Source organism: Eumetopias jubatus, unplaced genomic scaffold (assembly GCF_037043125.1).
Source record: "Eumetopias jubatus isolate StellerSeaLion01/CBP00866 unplaced genomic scaffold, mEumJub1_p1.0 scaffold_5, whole genome shotgun sequence".
In the NCBI taxonomy this organism is placed as follows: Eukaryota; Metazoa; Chordata; class Mammalia; order Carnivora; family Otariidae; genus Eumetopias; species Eumetopias jubatus.
The window spans coordinates 14,905,205-14,930,606 of record NW_028274811.1 but is presented as its reverse complement, the minus strand read 5'-3'; the positions used below and the strand labels follow the sequence as shown (position 1 = coordinate 14,930,606).

Here is a 25,402-nt window from a genome sequence, read left to right as displayed (position 1 = left end):
GAGAGAGCACAAGCAGGGGGAGCAGCAGAGGCAGAGGGAGAAGCAGGCTCCCCGCTGAGCAGGGAGCCCGATGCGGGACTCAATCCCAGGACCCCAGGATCATGACCTGAGCCGAAGGCAGACGCTTAATGACTGAGCCACCCAGGCGCCCCTTTAGTGTGACTGTTACATACTAGATCCAATGCCAAAATTTTAAAAATATGATTTCGGGGCACCTGGTGGCTCAGCTGGCTAAGTGTCCAACTCTCAGTTTCAGCTCAGGTCATGATCTCTGGGTCATGAGATCAAACCCTGTGCCAGGCTCCATGCTCAGTGTGGAGTCTGCTTTAGATTCACTCTCCCTCTCCCTCTGCCCCACTCCCGCTTGCACTTTCTATGTCTCTCTCAAATAAATAAATCTTTTTAAAAAATAAAAATATGGGGCGCCTGGGTGGCTCAGCCGGTTGAGCGGCTGCCTTCAAAATTCAAAACTCAGCCTCGCTGACTCTAAACCCTACTCTTTATCCTTCTACTGCAACATCCAAGTTCCCAAACCGAATAAAACTTTCTCCATTTGAGTAAACACATCAAACCAGCCATGTTTTCATTTGGTAAGAATACTAGAAATGAAGAAATAAGGAAAAAGAGAAGGTATGAAGTTGCTTTTACTTCTTCTAGGAAAGACATTCATCAACATTTGTTCCTTAGTTAACCATGATAATAAAAAAGACACAAGTGATACCAACTCTTACAGATGTTTACAAATGTGAGCAACTGGAAAATATTAATGCTTCGACCATTTCTTACATATAACACACAAGTACTGCTTTGAGAGAAAGCAGGAAGGTGTGGAATACCTCAAACAAGCTACCATTTTCCTCACAGCTCTCATGGCAAAGCCAAAGGACCAGGGGGGCCACGTAATCCGGCTTCAGAGCTTCCACGAGATCTGAAAGAAAGACCAAAAAAAGGTTATGAACAAGAATGTCTACATACTTAATCAATGATTGTGCTTTCTGAAAATTCCTTCCTTATAAATTATAGGTAACTCAGAGACTTGTTAAATAAGTAAGAACAAAATTAGATCTATATAATCAATCAGCCCAACATTCAAAGCTTCTGGAAGAACTGCTGCATCCCAATGGAGATATTCCAAAAGCTCCCTCAAGCTTCTTAGAAAGTAACAGACACACCTTTCCAAGAATGGTAACATACCATTCAGGTGAAGACAAGTTAGAGCCACCTAGGGAGTAAATGATGAACAAAACTCTATTTAACATGAGGAACTGAAGTACCATTCATTCCCAAAACCACTTCATTCTCCCAGCAATTTAACCAGAAGCCAGGAAACTACACAACAGCATTAACAACTGTAATGGCAGTAAGACAATGACATGAAATGCAACCATTCTGATGAGTAACAAAGTGTAAGAAGTATTTTCCCAGTGCACGCTTTTCTATGAGCAACTTAACAGAGTAGAAAGGAACTGGCATACCTTGGAGATATTGTGGGTTTGGTTCCAGACCACCACAATAAAGCAAATATCCCAACAAAGCTAGGCAAGTGAATTTTTTGGTTCCCCATTGCATATAAAAGTTATGTTTATGCTATCCTATAATCAGTTAAAGTGTGCAGTAGCATTATGACTAAAATAAAAATGTACACATCTCAATTTTAAAATACTTTATTGCTTAAAAATGCCAACCATCACCTGAGCTTTCAGTAAGCTGCAATGTTTTAGCTACAGGATGGTCCTGTCTCCATGTAGATGGCTGCAGACCCATCAGGGTGGTGCTTGCCGAAGGCTGTGGCAATTTCTTAAAATAAGACAATGCAGTCTGCCTCATCGATTAATTCGGCCTTTTACAAACAATTTCTCTGTAACACGCAATGCTGTTTAACAGCATTTTACCCACATGAGGACTTCTTTCAAAATTGGACTCAATCTCTAAGGCCCTGCTACTGCTCTATCAACTAAGGGTATGTCATGTTCTAAACCCTGTGTTGTCGTTCAAGAGTCTTCACGCCATCTTCCCCAGAAGTAGATTCCAACTCAAGAAGCCACTTTTTCTGCTTATCCATAAGAAGCAACACTTCATCCATTCAAGTTTTATCACGAGATGGCAGCAATTCACTCCCATCTTCAGGATCCACTTCTAATGCTAGTTCTCTTGCTGTTTCCACCACATCTGCAGTGACTTCCTCCACAGAAGTCTAGAACCTCTCAAAGTCATCCATGATAGCTGGAACCAACTTCCTCCAAACTCCTGTGAATGTTGATATTTTAACTTCCTCCCACAAATCACAAATGTTCTTAATGGCATCTAGATGATGAATCCTTTCTAGAAGGTTTTGAATTTATTTTTCCCAGATCCATTAGAGGAATCACCATCTATGACAGCTATAGCTTATGAAATGTATTTCTTAAATAAGACTTAAAAGCTGATATGACTCCTTGATCCACGGGCTGCAGAATGGATGATGTTAGCAGGCCTGAAAACAGCAATGATCTCCCATACCTCCACCAGGGCTCTTGGGTGAGCAGGTACATTGTTAATGAGGAGTAATATTTTGAAAGAGATCTTTTCTTTCGAGTACTGGGCCTCAATAGTGAGCTTAAAATATTCAATATTAAAGTTCTTGAATATTAAAATATTCAATAAACCATGCTGTCAACAGATGTGCTGTCATCAAGGCTTTGCTGTTCCATTTATAGAACCCAGGCAGGGTAGATTTGGCATAATTCTTCAGGGCCCTGGGATCTTCAGAATGGTAAACGAACACTGGCTTCAATATAAAGTCACCAGCTGCATTAGCCCCTAAGAGAGAGTCTTTGAAGCTAGGCCAACTTCTCTCTAGCTATGAAGATCCTAGAGGGCATCTTCTACCAATAGAAGGCTGTCATGCCTGCATTAAAAATATTTTGTTTACTGTAGCCACTTTCACTTGCCTGCATTGAAAATATTTTGTTTACTGTAGCCACCTTCACGAATTGTTTTACTAGATCTTCTGGATAATTTGTTGCAGCTTCTGTAACAGCACTTAGTGTTTCACCTTGCACTTTGATGATACGGAGAGGGCTTCTTTCCTCACACCTCATTGGCATTATGAAGTGGTGGTGTTTTCTTCAGAGAGGATTGGTCTTTGCTACTGCTGGTAAACAGGATACACAGCCAACCTTGGACTACTTCGGTCTTCCTTGAGCGTTGAGGTTCAGTGTAGAACACTAAAGGCTCAGGACACCGTCTTGATGCTGGCCTGCCTCTAAGTATCTATATATTAGCGCTGTTACTGGTATCTGTATTCAGAGTAATCTTGTCTTCACTGTAGTGCAGAGCTAAGGACTATTTTCCTTATTTCTTTCTGGTCGAGGGATACTTTATCTCAGCAATGCTTCAAAAATCTAATTTCTAGCAACAGAAGGGTTCTTCAGAGTATGTGGCTTACTGGAATGCTAGAAATCCTGTCATCTGGTATTGTGGAAGAAACACTCAATTGAGTAATGAATCTTAAGGTTTAATTCTGTTTTCTATGAGCTTCAAACTTTTCTTCTGCAGCTCCCTCACCACACTCAGTCTTCACAGAATTGAACAGAGTTGGGGCCTTGCTCTGAATTAGGCTTCGGCTTAAGGGAATGCTGGGGCTGGTTTGATCTTCTGGACAGACCACTAAAACTTTCTCTGTATCAGCAATAAGGCTGTTTTGCAGGGCACCTGAGTGGCTCAGTCAGTTAAGCGTCCGACTCATGACTTCAGCTCAGGTCATTACGGTCTTGGGGTTGTGAGATTAAGCCCCGCTTTGGGCTGCTCACTGAGGGATGAGCCTGTTTGAGAGTCTCTATGCCCCTCTCGCACCCCGCTCGCACTCCATCTCTCCTTCAAAAAATAAATAAATAAATAAAAATAAAAATAAAGCTGTTTTGCTTTCTTATCTTTTGTGTGTTGACTGGAGCAGCACTTTTAATTTTCTTTAAGAACTTTTCCTTTGCCTTCACAACTTGGCTAACTGTTGGCACAAGAGACCTAGCTAGCTTTTGGCCTACCTTGGCATTTGACATCCCTTCCTCACTAAACTTAATCATGTCTAGCTTTTGATTTAAAGTGAAAGACATGTGATCTTCCTTTCACTTGAGCATGTATTGGCCATTGTAGGGTTATTAAGTTTAATTTCGGGAAACAGGGAGGCCTGAGGAAAGGGAGAGAGATGGAGGAATGACTGGTTGGTGGGGCAGTCGGAACACACGCAATATTTATTGAGTTCTCTATCTTCTATGGGTGTCTTCTATGTGACACCCTAAAACATTTACAATTGTAACATCAAAGATCACTGATCACAGACCACCGTAATAAATATAGCAATAATACTACAAGATGACCAAAATGTGACACAGAGACATGAAGTGAACAAATGCTGTTGGAAAAACAGTGCTAACAGACTTGCTTGATGCAGGGTTACCACAAACCTTCAATTTGCAAAAACTGCAATTTCTGTGAAGTACAACAAAGTAAAGCTCAATAAAATGAGGTATACCTACTCTACACAGGAGTAAGAAGACCTGGATTTTACCGCTAGCCCTGCCATGTACATAAACATAGGACTTGGGGCACATGACTCAACCCCCTGGACGCATATCTTCACCAGAAAGATGCTAATTAAAATACTTTCCCTGCCTATTCCACCAACCTGTTCCAAGGCTCAAGTGAGATATGATTTGTTAATATACCTTATAATCTTTAAAGAGAAATGACAAAATAGAATTTTAGGTTAATATGCTAAAGCAACAAAGATGACATTTACAGTCCCTGTAAATTAAAGAGCAGCTCCAAAAACTTTTTACTTTATACCCTCTAAAATAGCTCTCAAGTATGAAAAAAAACCAATGGCACACTTGTCTCCATTCCCTATTATACAAAGGTAGACTCCAACCACCTCAAGTTACACGAAAAAGCAAATTCTTAACCTGTATACCATTCATCTCAATACATACCATTCCTCTCATTTCTCTTATGTATCAACTGACAAAACTGAAAGTTAGATGATATCTGTGTAGATTCACATGGTTGAGGTGACTAACTTTATACTGAATGCAACAACAACAAAAAACGCATTTATGAAAACCAACTGAGCATATATTACCTTAGGTGAGAAAAAAGAATAAAAGAACAAAAGTCACATAGCAAAAACACTTCTGCCTTGCATCTTATTTCACATATTATCACTAACAATGTTAAGTAAATATGCTGCTTTCCAGTTCTCCAAACATATCCCAAATTTTCTAGTTAACTCACATCTTATTAAACTCAATTTTACAAGGTTTAAGGGGGTAAGTGAAATTCCTGAGAACTACCATAGCTAATACATACAAAGTTATGTGAAAACAGAATTAAACCTTAAGATTCATTACTCAATTGAGTGTTTCTTCCACAATACCAGATGACAGGATTTCTAGCATTCCAGTAAGCCACATACTCTGAAGAACCCTTCTGTTGCTAGAAATTAGATTTTTGAAGCATTGCTGAGATAGAGAAAGTATCCCTCAACCAGAAAGAAATAAGGAAAATAGTCCTTAGCTCTGCACTACAATGAAGACAAGATTACTCTGAATACAGATACCAGTAACAGCGCTAATATATAGATACTTAGAGGCAGGCCAGCATCAAGACGGTGTCCTGAGCCTTTAGTGTTCTACACTGAACCTCAACGCTCAAGGAAGACCGAAGTAGTCCAAGGTTGGCTGTGTATCCTGTTTACCAGCAGTAGCAAAGACCAATCCTCTCTGAAGAAAACACCACCACTTCATAATGCAGAATAAACACAGATTAAGATGAGACAAAGAGCTCATGATTAAAAATCACCAAGAACACATAAAGGAAAACCACCATAAGTGAAAATCAAAAGAAACAAACAGATGTAAACTACAGTGAGATAGAGATGTTGGAATTTAAAATATATCATATACGAAAGCAAATTAGTGATTTAAAAAATAAAGAATACAGTCACAACAGTAAGCAACCACGAAGAAGCTATCAAGAGGAAATAGGTAGAGTAGATCTGGAAGTGGGGTATGGGAAGGATTACTAAAAGGAAAAAAATTTTTAAATATGTTAAATAGTAAATTAGACAGATATATTTGATTAAATAGTCAGAATTCAATGTAAGAGGCGAGAATATAGAAATATTAAAGAGAAATTATGAGAAATTAAAGAAAAAGAAAAAGGGCAGAATTAGGTCTAACATACATCTAACTGACATACAGAAAGAAAGAAGAGAGCAGAGGAATAATGCATCAAAAGATGAAGGCTAACATTTTTCTGGAACTTATAAAACTAAACAAAAATATAAGCCATGGAACCACAGATCAAGAAACCATAATGTACTAAACCGAATATGCTAGACTCATAAAAAGAAATACACGCCCAGATACATCAATGAAAGAATACAACGCAAAAGAGGAAGACATGATCTTGAAAGCACCAGTGAGAAGAGTAAATCTTCTATTAAAAAAATGACAATTCAACAACTAATGGAATCAGGAGAAAGTGGATCAGACTCATCAAAAAGGTCGAGAAAAAGTAACTATCAAACTAGAATTGTGATCCCAGAAAAATTTTCTTTCAAGAATGAAAATGAGGGCGCCTGGGTGGCTCAGATGGTTAAGCATCTGCCTTCGGCTCAGGTCATGATCCCAGGGTCCTGGGCTCGAGTTCCACATCGGGCTCCCTGCTCCTTGGGAGCTTGCTTCTCCCTCTGCTTCTCTCTCTCTCTCTCTCTCTCTCTCCGTCTCTCATGAATAAATAAATAAAATCTTTAAAAAAACATATGAAAATGAAATAAATACATTTAAGATAAATAAAACTGAGAAAATATACAAAAAACTGGGACTAAAGGAACTTCTAAAGGACATATTCTAAGGAGATGGAAAATGACCCAAAAGAAATGGTAAAAGATATAAAAAATGGTAAATGTATATAAATCTAAACAAATGTTTTCCATATAAAATAATAACTACGATGGGGCAATTGGGTGGCTCAGTCAGTTAAGTGTCTGCCTTTGGCTCAGATCATGATCCCGGGGTCCTGGGATCAAGATCCATATCAGGCTCCCTGCTCAGCAGGGAGTCTGCTCTCTCTCTTCCTCTGTCCCTCCCCAACTTGTGCACATGACTCTCTCTAATAAATAAGTAAATAAATAAATAAATAAATAAAATCTTTAAAAAGTAATAATAACTATAATAATATCTAATTTATAAAGAGTTTCAAAAAAGAAAACTATAATAATGGAAAGTAATAACACAGAAGTCATAAGGTGGATGATTGACTAGGTTTAAAGTGTTCTTGAATCCTTATACTGTTCAGAACAAGAGTTAAAACATCATTTAAAGTAACCATAAAAAGGAAATAAATATACATCCAGTAATCTGTAGGACATCAGTCTTAGCAATATTTTTATGGATATGTCTCCTTAGGCAAGGGAAACAAATGCAAAAATAAACTATCAGAACTACACCAAAATAAAATGTTTTTGCGCAACAAAGGAAACCATGAACAAAACAAAAAGGCAATCTATGGAATGAGAGAGGGTATGTCCAAATGACATATCCAGTAAGGGGTTAGTATCCAAAACATATAAAGAACTTATACAAGTCAACACCAAAAAAAAAACAAATAATCAGATTAAAAATGGGCAGAGGACCTGAAAAGACATTTTTCCAAGGAAGACGTACAGATGGCCAACAGACAACATGAAAAGATACTCAACATCTTTTCACTCATCACCAGGGAAATGCAAACCAAACCACAATGAGATATCACTTCACACCTGTCAGAATGGCTAAAATCAAAAACACGAGAACTGCCAAGTGATGGTGAGGATGTGGAGAAAAAGGAACGCTCGTGCACTGCTGGTGGGAATGCAAACTGGTGCAGCCACTGTGGAAGACAGTATGGAGGGTCCTCAAAAAATTACTAAGAGAACTACCATATGATGCAGTTATTCCACTACTGGGTATTTACCCAAAGAAAACAAAAACACTAATTCAAAAAGATAGATGCACCCCTATGTTTATAAAAGTGTTATTTACAATAGCCCAGATATGGAAGCCATCTAAGTGTCCATCAAGAAATGAATGGTTAAAGAATATGTGGTATATATCTACAATGGAATATTACTCAGCCACAAACAAGAATGAGATCCTGCCATTTGCGACAACATGGAAAGACCTAGAATGTATTATGCTAAGTGAAATAAGTCAGAGAAAGACAAATACCATATGATTTACTCATATGTAGAATCTAAAAATGCAACCAACCAACCAAAAAACAAAAAACAGAAACAGACTCATTAATAAGAGAGAACAAATTGGTCATTGCCAGAGGGGAGGAGTATGGGGAGATGGGCAAAACAGGTGAAGAGAATAAAGAGATAGATACAAACTTCCAGTTACAAAATAAATAAGTCCCAGAGAAGAAAACTGGACCACAGTGGGTATAGTCAGTAATATTGTAATAACATTATACAGTGACAGATGGTAACTACACTTTTATCATGATGAGCACTGCATAATGTACAGAACTGCTGAATCACTATGTTGTACACTTGAAACTATTAGAACACTATATGTCACCTATACTTTAGTGATAAAGTATAAAAAAAATATAAAAAATAAAGTATATTTTTTAAAGTAGAGAGAGTATATACATTTTCATAGAAAAGAGCAAATAATGAAATTTTAAAACAATCTCTAGTAATAAAAAAATACAAGAAATAACAGATGTGCAGAAAAAATACATATATATTTTTTTAAAGATTTTATTTATTTGACAGAAAGAGACACAGCGAGAGAGGGAACACAAGCTCGGAGAGTGAGAGAGGGAGAAGCAGGCTTCCTGCTGAGCAGGGAGCCCGATATGGGGCTCGAACCCAGGACCTGGGATCATGACCTGAGCCGAAGGCAGACGCTTAACGACTGAGCCACCCAGGCTCCCCAGAAAAAATATTAACAGACAACACAACACAAAATGGTAGAAAAAATTCAAATTTATCAGTGGTACAATAAATGTAAATAAACTACATTAATCAGTTAAAAAAGACACTGCCAGAATTGATTTTTTATATTGCCCAGATAGGCAGTTCACGAAAGAAATGTCTACAATGGAAAAATATAGAAAGACTGAAAGTAAAAATTAAAAAGAAAAGAAATACCAGGAAAATACCTACCCACAAAAAAACACCTATTTTAACATTAGACAAAAAAAGACTTAAAAAAAAAAAATTAGGGATAGTGGAGGGCATAAGACAATAATAAACAAGTCAGTTAACAAGAAAGATTTAATAATTCTAAACACACAAGCAATCAATAAAACAGCCTGAAAAATTACAAGTCAAAAATTGACAGACATACAGGAGGAAACTTGTATTCATTTATATATTATTTTCAAAGCACAAAAACCAATACATCTTTCTTGATAATTGAAAAGTTGAGCTTAAAAACGTCCAATAAATATAAAGAATATTTCAAAAATACAATTACCAGTCTTGCTATGCTATAAAGAGCTCTGCTACTATCAACTAGAAGATACTCTTTCTTCTCAAGAACACAATGAACATTCATAAGAATTGTATTAGCCTATTAAGGATATCCCAAGAAATTTAAAATAACCACTATTACAAAGACCACATTTTCAGGCTACAAAGCTATTAAGTTTGAAACCAGTAACAAAAATATTAAATTCCAATTTATTTGAAAATTAAAAGTATGTTGCCACATATGTGGGAAAATATATTTGCAAAATATATGTCTACAAAATAGCAGAATAAGAATTCTTACATATTAATAAGAAAAAGACAATAATTCAACAGCAAAATGGCCCAAAAAACTTGTCTTCATAGAAGAACATGTCTGGCCAGTGAACAGGCATATTAATAAAAGCATGAGGCCATTAGTAATCAGGGAAATAGAAATTAGTAACACAAAGAGATAGCATTTTATACTCACTAGATTGGCATATACTGACAATGCCATGATCTGGACAAGACTAGGGTGTAGGAAAAGGGTTAACTCAACAGGCCTGAGTTGCTCACACTCTGCAGACTCCCAAGAAAGGTCAGTCTTCAAAACTGGCCCTTGGCCAGTTCCTAGGAGATGAGCTCTGAGCTTTCTGACTAATAAGAATATGCCTGAATCTTTGGGCCATGCTGAACTAGTTTGATCAGTTTGTGCCAACAACGTGATTTATGAGAAAGCCTATCTTTGCTCCAAAGGGCTGGAGTCCGAGTGGCCGAGGTCAGTCACACAGGGGGTGCATGCTTACGTGACTGACCTCCAGTAAAAAGACTGAACACCAACGCTCAGGTGAACTTCCCTGGTTGGCAATATTTACACATTTCTTCAAACATCACTGCTGGGAGAATAAGGTGCATCCAGGACATCTAGAAGCTTGGGGCTGGTTTCTCCTGAAATTCACCCCATGTGTCTTTCCCCTTTGCAGATTTTAATCTGTATCCTTTTACTGTAAAAAACCATAACTGTGAGTTTAACAGCTTTGTCTGAGTTCTGTAACTTCCCTAGAGAATCATCAAGCCTGAGGGTAATCTTAGAGACCTTAACCCAAGCAGAGATCAGTGAGAACTCTATAATCACTGGTGGATGTTAAATTGGTTGAACCCATGTGAAAATAATTTAGCATTAGTTTAAGTTCAGCATTTGCATATTCTGCAACTCAGCAATTTTACTTTTGGGTACACACCCTAGAAAAATTCTTGCTCATGTGATCTAGGATACATGTAAAAGAATGGCAACACTGTTCAAAAAAGCAAATAAATTTAAAACAATTAAGATGTCCATTAATAAGAATTAGATAAATTCACACCATGGACTCCTATACAGCAGTAAAAATGAATGACCTACAGCTATACATATCATAAATTAATCTTAAAGATTTAACACTGCAAGGAAAAAAAGAGGAATCCACAAAAGAAAAATATGGTATATTATAATATCATGAGGATCAAAAACAAGCAAACCAAATGATAAAGTATTTATGTTTTTTCCTTTAAAGTAGAATACGACACATATATGCAAAACAGTGTTACTGTTTAACAAGTCACAGTGCTACCGGGAAGAAGAAAAGCATAAAAATATAATGAATCATCATGAACTTGCCAGTCAGCCCTGGAACTGGAGCCTTACCGATAACATGGCAATCTAACTTTGTACCCTTTAATCTACCCCTCTGCTTCATGCCAAGAGATAAACACTATTCAGAATTTTTTGTTTATCATTCTTTTGCTAGATTTCTACCTTAGTCATTTTTTTTTTGGCCACAGACTGTACACTCTTTGGGAAGCAGTAAGTTTTCAAAAAAACACTAAAACTTTAGGTTTTACATTTGTTTTGTGTTGAGAATGTAGTTTTTACTTATGTGAACAGATCTCTACCTCTAGAGATGTTAGGTAAATATTTAATGCAGTATCCTTTATATAACAGTACAAGCATAGGCTCTCATACACTTACATTTTACATTTTGAAAGAAAGAACCAAATTGGAGGACTCACAAAAACAAGACCTCAAGACTTACTACAGTAATCAAAACCATTGGTAAAAGGACAGGCACAGAGATCAGTGGAACAGAACACATTATTCAGAAACAGACCCACACCTATATGGTCAAGTGATTTTCTCCAAAGGGCAGAGGTAACCCACACCAAGAATGAGTACTAGTCTATAGGACAAATGAACTAGTTTCTTCAACAAATAAGTGGCTTTTTTTAAAGAACAAACTATTGTATTAAATAAAACAAGAACTAGTAACAAAATGCCTGTGAACTTTATCTGGATCCCTGTGGAATAAGCCAACTCAAAAGATATCTTTTAGTAAACTGTAATACTAATTTGGTATTAGGTGATGTTAAAGAGTTATTTCATTTAATGTGATGATGGCATTATGGTTATAATGTCCCTATCTGTCAGAGATACATTTCCAAGAATTTATTAGGTGGAATATAAAGTCTAAGATTTACTGTGAAATATGACAGAATAAAAAGGAAGAGAATGGCCAAAAAAAAAATAATAATAATTTTAAAATATACCTGAGCATTCTGCTTTCCTTAACAAAGGGCCAGCCTCGGGGCGCCTGGGTGGCTCAGTTGGTTAAGCGACTGCCTTCGGCTCAGGTCATGATCCTGGAGTCCCGGGATCGAGTCCCGCATCGGGCTCCCTGCTCAGCGGGGAGTCTGCTTCTCCCTCTGACCCTCTTCCCTCTCGTGCTCTCTATCTCTCATTCTCTCTCTCTCAAATAAATAAAATAAAATCTTTAAAAAAAAAAAAAAAACAAAGGGCCAGCCTCACGAGAGACTACCAGAGCCCTATCTGACCTAGGGGAAGGGCAATTAGACAAGTGGAGCCTCTCTAGCCCTCTTGTCTCAATTAAGGGGAGAGGGAAGAATTGGCTAAGAAACTCTTCTGAAAGTCACAACCCAGGACTCTGACTCAATAAACAAAATGGAGATTTCATCATAAGATTATAGAACATTTCCCCTTACAGCCACATCAGCAGGACTCCAGTACAGGAACAATGGATTATAACTAGAAGGCTCCAAGACACACATTCTAGTTAACAAGGAATTTCTAGGGAGACCCAAAGACAACAGGAGACACAAAAACAAGGAGAGGAAAAAAAGCCTCCGACACAGAAAGCTACAGCAAACAATAAACACAGCTTAACTCCTCACAAGATAAACTTAAATCCTCACACTAAAGGCCTATTTACCTCACTTTCTACTACCCCGATACATCATGTTCAGCTTTAAAAACAAAAATTTCAAGGCATGCTAAAAGGCAAAAAAAGCACAGGCTGGAGAGACAAAGTAAGCATCAGAACCAGACTCAAATATAACATTTCGGAATTAGCAATGGGAATTTAAAATAACTATAAATCATACGCTAAGGGCTGTAATGGAAAAAGTAGATAACATGCAACAACAGATGGCCACTGTAAGCAGAGAGAGAAAAACTAAGAAAAAAATCAAAAGGAAATGCTATAAACCAAAACAATGTAATGGAAATGAAAAAAGAATCAGTGAGCTTAAATATATGTCAACAGAAACTTCCCAAACTAAAATACAAAAATAAAAAAGAATTTATTTATTTATTCATTCATTCATTCATTCATTCATTCATTCATTCTACAGAGAGAGTGCTCAAGCAGTGGAGGAGGAGCAGAGGGAGAGGGAAAGAGAAAATCTTACACAGGCTCCATGTCCAGCTCGGAGCCAAATGTGGGGCTCGATCTCACAACCCTGACATCCTTACCTGAGCCCAAATCAAGAGTCAGAATGCTTAACCAAATGAGCCACCCCAATAAAAAAGAATTTTGAGAGAGGAACAGAATATCGAAGAACTGTGGGACAATTACAAAAGATATAACATGCACATAAAGGGAATACCGAAGGAGAAGAAAGAGAGAAACAGGAAAAATACTTGAAGTAGTAATGGCTGAAAGTTCTCCAAAATTAATGAAAGACACCAAACTACAGATCCAAAAGTTCACAGGCAATCAAGCAGTATATTGCCAAAAATCTCCACCTAAGTATTTTATATTCAAACTGCAAAAAAACAAGGAGAAAAATCTTGCAAGAGGAAAAAATGCCTTGCTTATAGGTACAAGGAAAGAATTATGTCAGCCTTCCCTTCAGAAACCATGTAAGAAGCAAGAGGAGGGTAGAGTGAGATATTTAAGTGCTGAAAGAAACAAACTACTAATCTAAAAACCTGTATCAGTGAAATTATCCTTCAAAACTGAAAGAGATTAAAGGAATAAAAAGATAAGCTACAGGCTGAGAAAAAAACATTTACAAAACATGTATCTGATAACGAACTTACTTCCAAGATATGCAAAGAGTGCTAAAAACTCGACAATAACAAGCCACCCAATTTAAAAATAAGCAAAAGATGTGAACAGGCACGTCACCAAAGATAGATAAACTGCAAATACGCATAGGAAAAATGCACAACATCATGTTATTAGGGAACTGCAAATTAAAACATGAGACAGTACTACAGACCTATAAGAAGGACTAAAAAGCAAAAGATGGACAACAATAAATGCCTGCAAAGATGTGGAGCAACGAGAACTCTCCTTCATTGCTAGTGGGAATGCAACATGACACAGCCCTTTTGGAAGACAGTTTGGAAATTTCTTACAAAGCTAAATAATCTTAACATACAATCCAGCAACCATGCCCCTTGGTATTTACTCCAAGTTGAAAATTTATGTTCACACAAAAACCAGGACATGAATGTTTATAGCCACTTTATTCATAATTGCCAAAAGCTGGAAGCAACTAAGATGTGCCTCATTCAGTGAATGAATAAATAAATTATGGTCCCTCCATACCAGGGAATATTATTCAACGGTAAAAAGAAATGAACTTCAGTCCTGCCCGACATTTGGGAAGAGGGGAGGATGACGAGGTGAATCATGGGGGATTTTCAGGGCAGTTAAACTATTCTATATAATAGAATTCTGTATATAACAGTGGATACAGAACATCATGTGTTTGTGAAAACGCATGCAACTGTACAATACAAAGAGTGAGCCTAATGGAATCTACAAACTTTGATTAACAATAATGGATCAATACTGGTTCATCAGTTATAACAAATGTAGGGCACTAATGCAAGATGTTAGTAACAGGGAAAACTGTCTTTACCATCTTGCCCAATTTTTCTATAAACCTAAAACTATTCTAAAAAATAAGTCTATTAATTTTAAAAAATAAGTCTATTAATTTTAAAAAATAATTATTACTATAAAATAGTCAAAATGCTATTGCTTCATTTTATAAAAAAAAAACAAACAAAGATATATATGTATTTATGTGCACCTACACAGAGAAAAAGAATGAAAGTTTATCTCTGGGTGGTAGAACTATGGGTCATTTTAAATTTTTTTCCTTTGTGCTTTTCTAAATTTTCCATAATGAACACAAATTATACATAATGCTTTTTGAAAAGGTAAGATAAATAACTTTTTAAACTATTCAGAAAATTAAATACTTCTGCAAAGCTCAGTCTGCATAGATTTGTGGCTAAGAGCCACTGCAAAATTTAAGCTACTTACCTTCAGGCATAATGCTTTGGGTCATCCGTGATCCAGCAGCAGGGGCAATGGTGTTACAGTGAATGTTGCTTCTCTGGCCTTCAATTGCCAGGGTATTTGAAAGGCCCAGAAGACCCAGCTTTGCAGCACTATAATTGGCCTGGCCAAAGTTGCCATAAATTCCTGAAGCTGATGCAGTCATAACAATCCTAAAAGGAAAATCAATGTCTCAAAATCTCTTTTCCATGTTTTGATAACACTGCAACTCTAAGCCTTTTATTTTCTTTTTCTGTCCTATTACGCTGGTCAAAAGCAATTCTGCATACCGTCATTAGGTTCCTACAGTCATGATTCATATATGCAAAGTAATATTTATAATAAAAGTAATCTCTCAAAATTCAACTACAAGATTTAACTGTTTTAAAAAGAATCCCTGATCAAGACCAAATGAATTCAAGTACAAGAATATATATTCATTATCTACTGAAAACAGCAATAAATATTTATAAACATAAAATAAAGGGCAACATATAAGTTATGGTAAAAAACATCAGAAAAATTAGTTCTAACTATTTAGTTCTCATTACTTTGCCCCTCTCTTTCTGGATAATATTAAATGCCTCATATTAAAATAATGCCATCTCCAAAACGTAACCACATCTCACCCTATTCAGTAGACCAAGTAAAATAATTTCTATCACTTATTTTCAGAAACTTTGAGAGTGAGGAGAAGCTAGAACTCTCCAAGAGGAACAGGTATCACAAACAATTTCCTGCTAGTAGAGGTGTGTGAACCTCAGGTTAACAAGGAGGAGGCGGACAGAGTCCACGGAGCCACCTCCTGGCTCTGCCACGCTCCCAGTCACTCACACAGACTCAGCCACATTCCTACAGCTCCCAGTTTCTAAAGACCAACCCAGGTCGGACCAGCACTAGCAAGCTGGACACAGCGCTCATCTGTCCTCAGTTAGCCCGTGGACACAGTATCACTATACTTCAGTTAGAGAATGAAGTACTGCTGAATTCTCACCGTTTGTATACTGCTAGAATATCAGAGAACACCAGGAAATCTGTTCAAACTGAAAAGTAGGAGGTGAAAAGAAATATAAAGTTGGCCAGCTCAGCGAATCCTTGACTAAGTGATACCAATTTAATGAGAGGGTATATGCCAAGAGTACATTAAAAGCCTGCGCTTCTCTGACTAGATCTTCCTCAATATCAAAGCACTTATCTCTCCCTGTACACAAGGACCCACACACAGCATCCCTGACCCCCCACCCCCGACAGTCACACACAACTCTACCTTCCAAACTTCTGTTTCTTCATATGATCCCAAGCCGCCCGGGTAACTTGGAACGAGCCTCGCAAATGGACTCTGTGGATTATATCTAAAACAATATTTTTATTAGATACTTTGTCAAAAATTAGGTAGGCATGTCTCAGAATCAACATAAGCAATGATTTATTTATACAAAGATGTTCATTTTATACTGAGCATTCAAAATCAACTATTGTCATATTGCTCCCTGAGTAACCATTTTTGCTTCTGTCCCAATTACGTAACCAATCAACAGTTCATACCCATTCTCCCTATAATTTATGATAAAATTACTGTAATCCCTGCACACATCTAAATACAATGCCATCTTTAATTTAAGCCTACTTTATATAAAAATCCACTAATACAAACATCCAAGAATTTTACACATAAAGCTGGTCCTGGAATCAAGTCCAGCATTGGGCTCCCTGCTCAGCAGGAAGTCTGCCTCTCCCTCCCCCTCTGCCCCTCCCCCCTGCTTGTGCTCTTTCTCTCTTTCCCTCTCTCAAATAAATAAATAAAATCTTTAAAAAAAAGAAAAGACTGTAAAGGTATGAAGAGCAAACAGAAAATAAAAAGTGATTTGTTATTTAAACTCAATCTTTCCAACGTGGCATTCTGAATGGGATTTTCCCCTACTCATTAGAAGCCTCAAAATTACATCTAGGGGTCCCCCCCAATTCTCAGATCTCCAACATTTTCAGGGCCCCAGACTCCCTTCCATATCCTGCTCTTGTTCTTGAAATAAAAATCGCACAAGTAGCTAAGCATGTGTCAGACTGTTAGAGTTAATATGGCTGGAAAATGCAAACAACTTCTCAAGAAGGTAAAGGGGAAAGCGAATTGAAAGACACAAAATCTTTTCAGGTAACTTCTGCCAAATGATTTTAAAAGTTTTCATTTATCAAATGTTAAAAGAAAATAGGTTACTTCCAACTGTTGTGGTCATTTTCGGCTGTAAAGCTTATTCATCATGTTCATCATCGACATCAGCAGAAGCAAAAGTAGGTAGAAGCAGGTTTTTCCTTAAATGTACAAATGTCTCAAATCGTAAAAGGCTAAATGGATAGCTTTGCCCCACAGAGACCTATGTTACAAACAACTTACCCCAGTCGTCGTCACTTATCCTACCAAAAGAATTGTCCCTCAGAATTCTAAAAACAATGATATTACATAGGTTAGAAGGAGGAGTATCCACTTTTAAAAAACCCAAAAACTGTGCATGCACATTATTATTCTACTCAAAAATGAAAAAAAGAAATACTCACCCAGCATTGTTGACCACAACATCTACAATATAAAAAAAATCCAAGTCACGAACATAAAAACAAGCATATTAACCTGCATGGGCTTACAACTCATGTTTCTTTCAAAATTGGGCTTTTTCTCCCCACCATGGAAAAGTAAATAATAATAGTAGCAGAAGAGTCTATCAGAACAAAATTTTATACCTACAGCAAAACAAAACACACAAAAAAACCTGATTCACAAGTATCTCATCATGTCAGAGTTTTCCTCTCAAATTTACATATGCAAATGTCTCCACCTCCACCTTATGCCAAAATTCTACCAGCTTATTGATAGAATCAGCTGTTGCCCAACGCTTAGGTTCTTAGCATTCAACGGTAACCATAAGCCATCCCTCACTTAACCTCAGAATTCACTCAGAAAGTTCAAAGTTTAAGATTTTTCTTTGCCACTCAAGAGTCAAAATTCCAGAAAGGAAACTATTAGAGTTAGAAACTGGTGGCCTATCTTAATACATAATTGTATTCTCATTATTATTAAAAAAAAAAAGGAATCTTTTTTTTTTTTAAGGCTCAACCATCATCTTAGGGCTGTTCTCACCCTATAACTTCATATGCCTTTGTGGCCTCCATCCCTCTGTCAAATTGCATGTGAACAAGTCCCTTATAAGCTCAACCCAACATAACCAGAAAAACAAATCTGCTAGACAACCAAAAAAGAAAGGCGGAGGGAGCACATTCAAATTACAAAAATTAATGTCTTCCAGAATGTAAACACGTTGGACTTATCCGCAGGAATGTTTCCCTACAGTAATTCAATAACCTTTCACTAAAAATAAAAAAATTTTTAAAAATAACCTTTTACTAGGAACGTGTGGAACTAAACCAGGAAGACTATCTAGAGAGGGATAAACTGAACGACACATTTAAAATCCTTCTTTCTGAAAAATAAAGATCTTTATTACACATAATTCATCTTAATTAATTCACAAGGTATTGAATCTTTATGATCCAAATCATAATTGTCTGAAAGATTCCACAGGGTCCTCTACTGCCAAAATATTTATTTTATAAACATATTTGGGGTATAATTAAATTTTCATAAATAACTTAGAAAATGCTCATAAGTTTTTTAAAGTTTTTAAGTCCAAAAAAATATAAAACAAACTCAACACATTTTTGCATAAAAAATGCCACCTCGAGCCTTTTGTGGAATAAGGTAGGGTATGTAAAATAATTAACTTGTAAAGGAAATCTAAAAACTTGGCTATATAAATAAATAAATAAAACCTTGGCTATAAAGAAAGAAGGAATTTCTTATAAACAAAAGTAAAATAAAAAAAATTGATTAGGAAGGTAGAACTGCTCTGTTAGTACCATAAACGCAAAGAAACATCACCTATTCTTCCAAAAGCTTCTAGTGCTGTCCTCACAACCTTCTCTCCTGCTTCCACCGAATCTGGAGGAAAGGAAAATTAGTTACAAAACATCAGTAATATCCTTCAGAAATAACTTCTAAATTCTGTGGATCAGAGCACATGACAAATACTACTCACTCAACAGAATTCATTTCCACAAAAACAAATTTATATTTGCAGGCACATAACAAATCAAAATATAGACGATCTAATGTTACAGAGGAAATGTATCCCCTAAAACAATTCTTTAAAGTACCAAAAAATAAAAATAAAAAAATGGAGAGGGGAATAAATAACATTTTGGCAAATACTATCTAAAACAACACTGTCTAAAACAACTTTCTGTGAGGATGGAAATGTCTTTATTACTATAGTAATACAGTAGCCACTATCCACGTGTGGCTACTGAGCCCTTGAAATGGGGTAGTATGGCTAGTATGGCAGATAAACTGAGTATTTAACTCTTCAATTTGTATTTAATTTTAAATAGTCCCAGAGGCACTTCCCCTTAAAGATGCAAATCAGAATTTACAAGGGAGGCAAGGAGGTACATGTTTAATTTGAAAAAGCATGTTCAATGCTCTATAACTACATATGGAAACAAACCTACTGTTTGTACCTTACTAAGTACAAAAAGCAAAGCTCAATAAAATAGAGTGGCTTTCTTCTTTTCTGCTCATCAGCCCCAGGGGAAGAGCTCATATCCCCAGAGTTGTGTGTCAAATGGTCTGGTATCAACAGCCCACTGTCTCTCTCTATATTCTCTGCAATCACTGGGGAGGAGCCAGGAAATATATTCCCTTCCCTGAGATCCATACAGTCCTGAGTTAGATCTGCCAAAAATAGGCACCCATCTAAGAATGAAGAAGTAGGAGAAGCCTGCATATGCAGGCAAATCTTGGAGCAGGGTGCAGATGAGAGAGCGCTGAGCCGTGAGAACCTGACAAGGTCATCCACAGTTCCCTTGACATGCACGTACCCAGCCCTTCCAATGGTTACACAAGCCTTCACACGGGGACACCTGCAGGGGCTTCTGTCTTCCTAACTGCATCTTGATTGATTGATATGGGTTGCATATCAAAACTGGGGGGAGAGGCAAGGGAGAGAGTCTGGAATTTTTCGCATTATAAAATAGATTTTTTTAAACTCCAGAAATTAAAAAAAAAAAAAGTTGAAAACACTTTTGTAGATCATCAGTGAGAAAAGAAGATATTAAAATATCTGTCTCATTATTCCCTAGAACACTCAAAACAAATCATATCCTATTTCCTTTCCTTTAAAAATTTCAAAATCAAGTGACTGGCAATCTAATTTTACCTCTGGCTAATAAAAACAATCTAATTTGCAGAAAAGTCAATAAGCACTCACTTTTTTAAAGTAAATCTATTTGAGAAGGTTCCTTACAGATACTATCAGAATGGATACATCAAATGCTGTTTTTCCTCATGGCTTTATTTTAATGCCTAACTTTGACTCTTATGTTTTTATAAAGGTAAGAAAGTTACAAAGAACAATGATTACTTGTGCAAAATGGAACTCGGTGTTTGGATACCAGAAAAGAGGCATTTTACTTCCTACGCTGTATTACGTAAGAATTTTTCTAAAACAATTTTTAAAAGAAGAATCTAATGTTATTCTGTAGCTAAAATGGGTCTGTCAAGAACAAGAGCATATTCCTATCCACATCATTAATAATTTACTGATTTTGGGGCGAATTCATTCCCCATAGCCCTGATTCTAAAAAACACCCCAGATTGCACCTATCCCAGGGCACCCATGGGTTATCCCCTGACATATCCACCCACACTTCTCTCAGAGTCTTTACCCTTACCTACCCATGGGGCTGGGAGAGAACATGATCACCACAGAGGATAACAACTAAATATCTAAACTACAATCTGGGGGGCGCCTGGGTGGCTCAGTCGTTAAGCGTCTGCCTTCGGCTCAGGTCATGATCTCAGGATCCTGGGATCGAGCCCCGCATCGGGCTCCCTGCTCAGCGGGGAGCCTGCTTCTCCCTCTCCCACTCCCCCTGCTTGTGTTCCCTCTCTCGCTGTGTCTCTCTCTGTCAAATAAATAAATAAAATCTTTTTAAAAATAAATAAATAAATAAATTTACTGATTTTATCTTGCACTGATTAATAAAAATGTTAAATATGCTAAAAGTTAAGACTCATGAAATAACCTACACCAAAAGTTTTTAAAAACCTCATATATTATATAAAATAGACAGCCAAACAGATTTGGCTGACTCAGAGAAAATCTAATCTCATAATCACACTGGAATGCTGAGACATTTGCTCAATGATTATTAAGGTGAACAATAGCATTAGTTGAAGGAAAACGCAAGAACAGTATAGGTCTTTCAAATATCATACCATAGTTGGCCACAGCTTTTCCACCTTTACTTCTTATTTCTTCAACAACCTTATCAGCAGCTGCTAAGGAGCCTTTACTCAATCCCTTGATGTCCCCACCTAAGTCATTCACTGCAATGCAAAAACAAACAAGAACTCATTTCTCAATCTCAAAATATGAACTGGAAATAAAATCCCATTGTGAGTGTATTTCTTCTGTCATCTCTTCAGTTCTTTCCGACCCTATCCCCGTCTTATGAAACATGCCAGGAGATATATATATACTTTCAAACATGGCCCTTGGTTTCTAGAGAGAGATATATATGAAGCAGCAAAAATATTTAAACGTGGGTTCAGGTCACAAGATTTTTTAACTTTGCAATGTTTTTTCTTTTTTGAAAAGACAAAAGAACATGATTCAACCCACTTCCAGCAAAAAGAAGAGAAATATTCATAAAACAAACGATATCGGCCTACCATAAAAGAAATAAAAATTATTTGTTAAAAGAGATCAGAAACTATGTACAGAACTCAAATGTGTTCAGCCACAAGTTGATACCATGACTCCATCGGTAGATGTTTAACAACTGACCATACTCACCGCATAACATCTCGCTGTGTCCAATTATACAGATACAAACATTCATCAAGCGTTTACTATTCGCAAGGAAACTGTACTACAGAGGGGCACTAAGACGTAGGAGAACGGTGCTGGTCCTCAAAGGCTTTCTCATCTACTAAACGTTAAAGTATGAGTTGGCTATAGAGTAATATACAGATTTTAGCAACAAATACATAGAGACCACAGAACTAAATAATGGGGACAAATAACAAAGTTAGTGTATGTCACAATTTAAGGTAAAATTTACAAAATAACACACCAAAACTAATAAGATACAGAGATCAATTCCAAATAACTTTTTTTGTTTTAAAGATTTTACTTATTTATTTGACATACAGAGAGATAGAGAACACTAGCAGGGGGAGTGGCAGGCAGAGGGAGAGGAGAAGCAGGCTCCCCGCGGAGCAGGGAGCCCAATGTGGGACTCGATCCCAGGATCCAGAGTCATGACCTGAGCCGAAGGCAGATGCTTAACCGACTGAGCCACCCAGGCGTCCCAATTCCAAATAACTTGAAAAAAACAATTTAATAAAAATACTTGGTACAAATAAATAATTTACATTGAAAATGAATATTTTATAATATTATTATTATATAAATTTAGAGGAACAACAATAAAAAATTACTAGTTAATAAATGCATGGTAGTATACTAAAATTTAAAGCCTTTTATCAAATTGATGGGTGCCACAGCTGGGGGAAAAAAAACAAGATTATTTTTCTTTTAAAGAATGTTTCTCTCTCTCTCTCTCTCTCAATCCCTTTTTTTTTTCTTTTTTTCATTCCGGTGAAGGTTCGATGGGATTGGGTGGTTAAAGATAAGGGAATGAGGCAGGGAAAAAGCCAATGCCTAGCCACACAGAAAATCAGCTAAGTCAAATATGTTTTCATATAATTTTTTTAAGGAAAAAGGTTTTTCAGAAGGTGGACTGGAATACATTTTCTACCAATGTAGTCTTATTGTCTTACTGCAAATAAAAACTGGTATGAAGACAAAATAATGGAAAGAGGCTTACATTATCCCTCAAGAGATAAAAAAAAAAGATTCTCAAGACTAAATTCTCTTAATTGTTCATTTGCATGAAATTACTCAAATGACAGGAAACAACCAGTAAAAAATATCAGGAGTTTAAGACATGCAGCTAACAGTCTTTTAAGAGCCTTTTTAACTAAGTAGGGCAAAGTCCAAAAGCAAATTGGCAAACGGGATGTTTAAGAAAGAACTGCTCCATTGTGCAATGGAACACTACCCTCAAGTGGAAATTGTTCAAAGTGCAACCAAACAGGTAAGCCCTGAAGCCTGGGTAAATAATTTACTGAGATCAGTGCCATGCAGTTAAAACAGCATCAGAACAGATTTATTCAAGACAAGTCTCTATATTAGAATGTACTCCATGAACACTGGCCCCATTCATCATGCCCAATGCCCCGCATCAGGCTCCCTGCTCGGTGGGAAGCCTGCTTCTCCCTCTCGCACTCCCCCTGCTTGTGTTCCTGCTCTCGCTATCTCTCTCTGTCAAATAAATAAATAAAATATTAAAAAAAGAAAGAGTCTCTCATGATTTATTTCCCTCCCTCTTTTTCCCTCTCCCGTAAGTTCATCCGTTGTGTTTCTTAAAATCCACATGAATGAAATCATCTGTTATTTGTCTTTCTCTGACTCATTTCCCTTACCACAGCATGCTCTAGCTCCATCCACAACACTGCAAATGGCAAGATTTCATTCTTTTTGATGGCGGAGTAGTATTCCAGAGTGTGTGAGTGCGTGTGTGTGTGTGTGTGTGTGTGTGTGTGTGTGTGTGTCTTCTTTATCCATTCACTTGATGGGCATCTGGGCTGTTTCCACAGTTTGGCTATTGATGATAATGCTGCTCTAAACATCAGGGTGCATGCACTCCTTCGAATGTGTATTTTTGTATTCTTTGGGTAAATACCTACTAGTGCAATTGCTAGACCATAGCTCTATTTTGAGCTTGGTGAGGAACTGCCATACTCTTCTCCAGAGTGGCCACACCAGTCTCAGCATGTATGTCTTGACTGATCACTAAGCAAAGCACTAAACTTACACTTGAGAGAATACATCAGTGCCTAAAGCAGGCTCTTTTCTTTAAGAATCTACAAAAGACTCTTGAATCACAGACCTGTACCTCTGAAACAAATAATACATTATATGTTAAAAAAAAAAAAGAAGAAGGAGAAGAAGATAGTAGGAAGGGAAAAATGAAGGGGGGGTATTGGAGGGAGAGACGAACCATGAGAGACGATGGACTCTGAGAAACAAACTGAGGGTTCTAGAGGGGAGGGGGTGGGGGGATGGGTTAGCCTGGTTATGGGTATTAAGGAGGGCACGTTCTGCATGGAGCACTGGGTGTTACACACAAACAATGAATCATGGAACACTGCATCAAAAACTAACAATGTACTGTATGGTGATTAACATAACATAATAAAATTAAATTAAAAAAAAAGAATCTGCAAAAGAAACATGTCTTATGTAAGGAGGCTAGAATGCCCTTGAGTGAGCAAGACCTCAGGCTCACTTTGACATATCCAGGTCCTGAGCATAGCACCTAGCACACAGCAGGCAGTCCCCCTACCATTGGCTCCATTCTTCTCCCTTTACAAAGGCCTTTAGTTTTTGATGTCACTTAATCCCCACCATAATCCTCGAAGTTTGATAAGGTGGCTACTAATAGCGCGAGAGGTCACGTGGTTAGGCAGCACAGCGAGGACCGGAAGTGCGACCTGACTTCAAAGGCAGGGCATTGTGCCCACCACGGCTCCCCTTTTAGCTGTGAGGATCACACAGGGGCTGAAAAGATGGGCGCTGGCATCAGGACTCAGGAACCTAAGAGTCATCTTTACCAACCACTGTGCCACGGCAGCAACGGAAAGAAATCATGCCCATCTAAAAGGATCAGGATTTCAACTACGCAAAGGTGCTACTTCTCCACTCCAAGAATTGAAAAGGTTCTGCCATTGTAATGGTCAAAAGAGAGGTTCTTCTTGCTGGACCACTTGAGTCATCTTTGTGTTCATGCCCTCAAGAGAACACTCACCTACTGAGAAAAGCCCAAAACAATTCCATTGTCAACATTCACTTCAGGCATGTGCAAACATTTCCTGTAAGATGTAGTTTATACAACACTGAACATCCATGTTGTAACTATCAGCCAAAGGCTGAGCACTTCTTACACCAGAATGAGATCTCCCATAAACACAGCAATCATATTAACATGAAGTTAGAGAATATCTTTTGTGATGCTTGGCCCAGGGGCTTCCTCTGGCCAACGAAATGGGAAGGGCAGGGGCATGCTATCACAGAAGAGATTTAGGAGGCATCAAGTGGATCCACTGGTATTC

The 25,402-nt window shown here is 37.4% G+C and overlaps 1 protein-coding gene across 1 annotated transcript in view; it reads right to left on the bottom strand.

Annotated features, from left to right (window-relative positions):
• Positions 1-25,402, bottom strand: part of HSD17B4 (hydroxysteroid 17-beta dehydrogenase 4) — an 83,242-nt gene that overhangs the window by 49,732 nt on the left and 8,108 nt on the right. The window contains exons 3-9 of the mRNA XM_028103479.2: positions 21,440-21,550; positions 19,043-19,102; positions 17,665-17,686; positions 17,504-17,550; positions 16,382-16,466; positions 15,100-15,287; positions 837-928 (exon numbers count right to left, since the gene is read on the bottom strand). Of these exons, the coding sequence (XP_027959280.2) occupies positions 837-928; positions 15,100-15,287; positions 16,382-16,466; positions 17,504-17,550; positions 17,665-17,686; positions 19,043-19,102; positions 21,440-21,550 (605 nt within the window). The remainder of the gene's footprint in view (positions 1-836; positions 929-15,099; positions 15,288-16,381; positions 16,467-17,503; positions 17,551-17,664; positions 17,687-19,042; positions 19,103-21,439; positions 21,551-25,402) is intronic.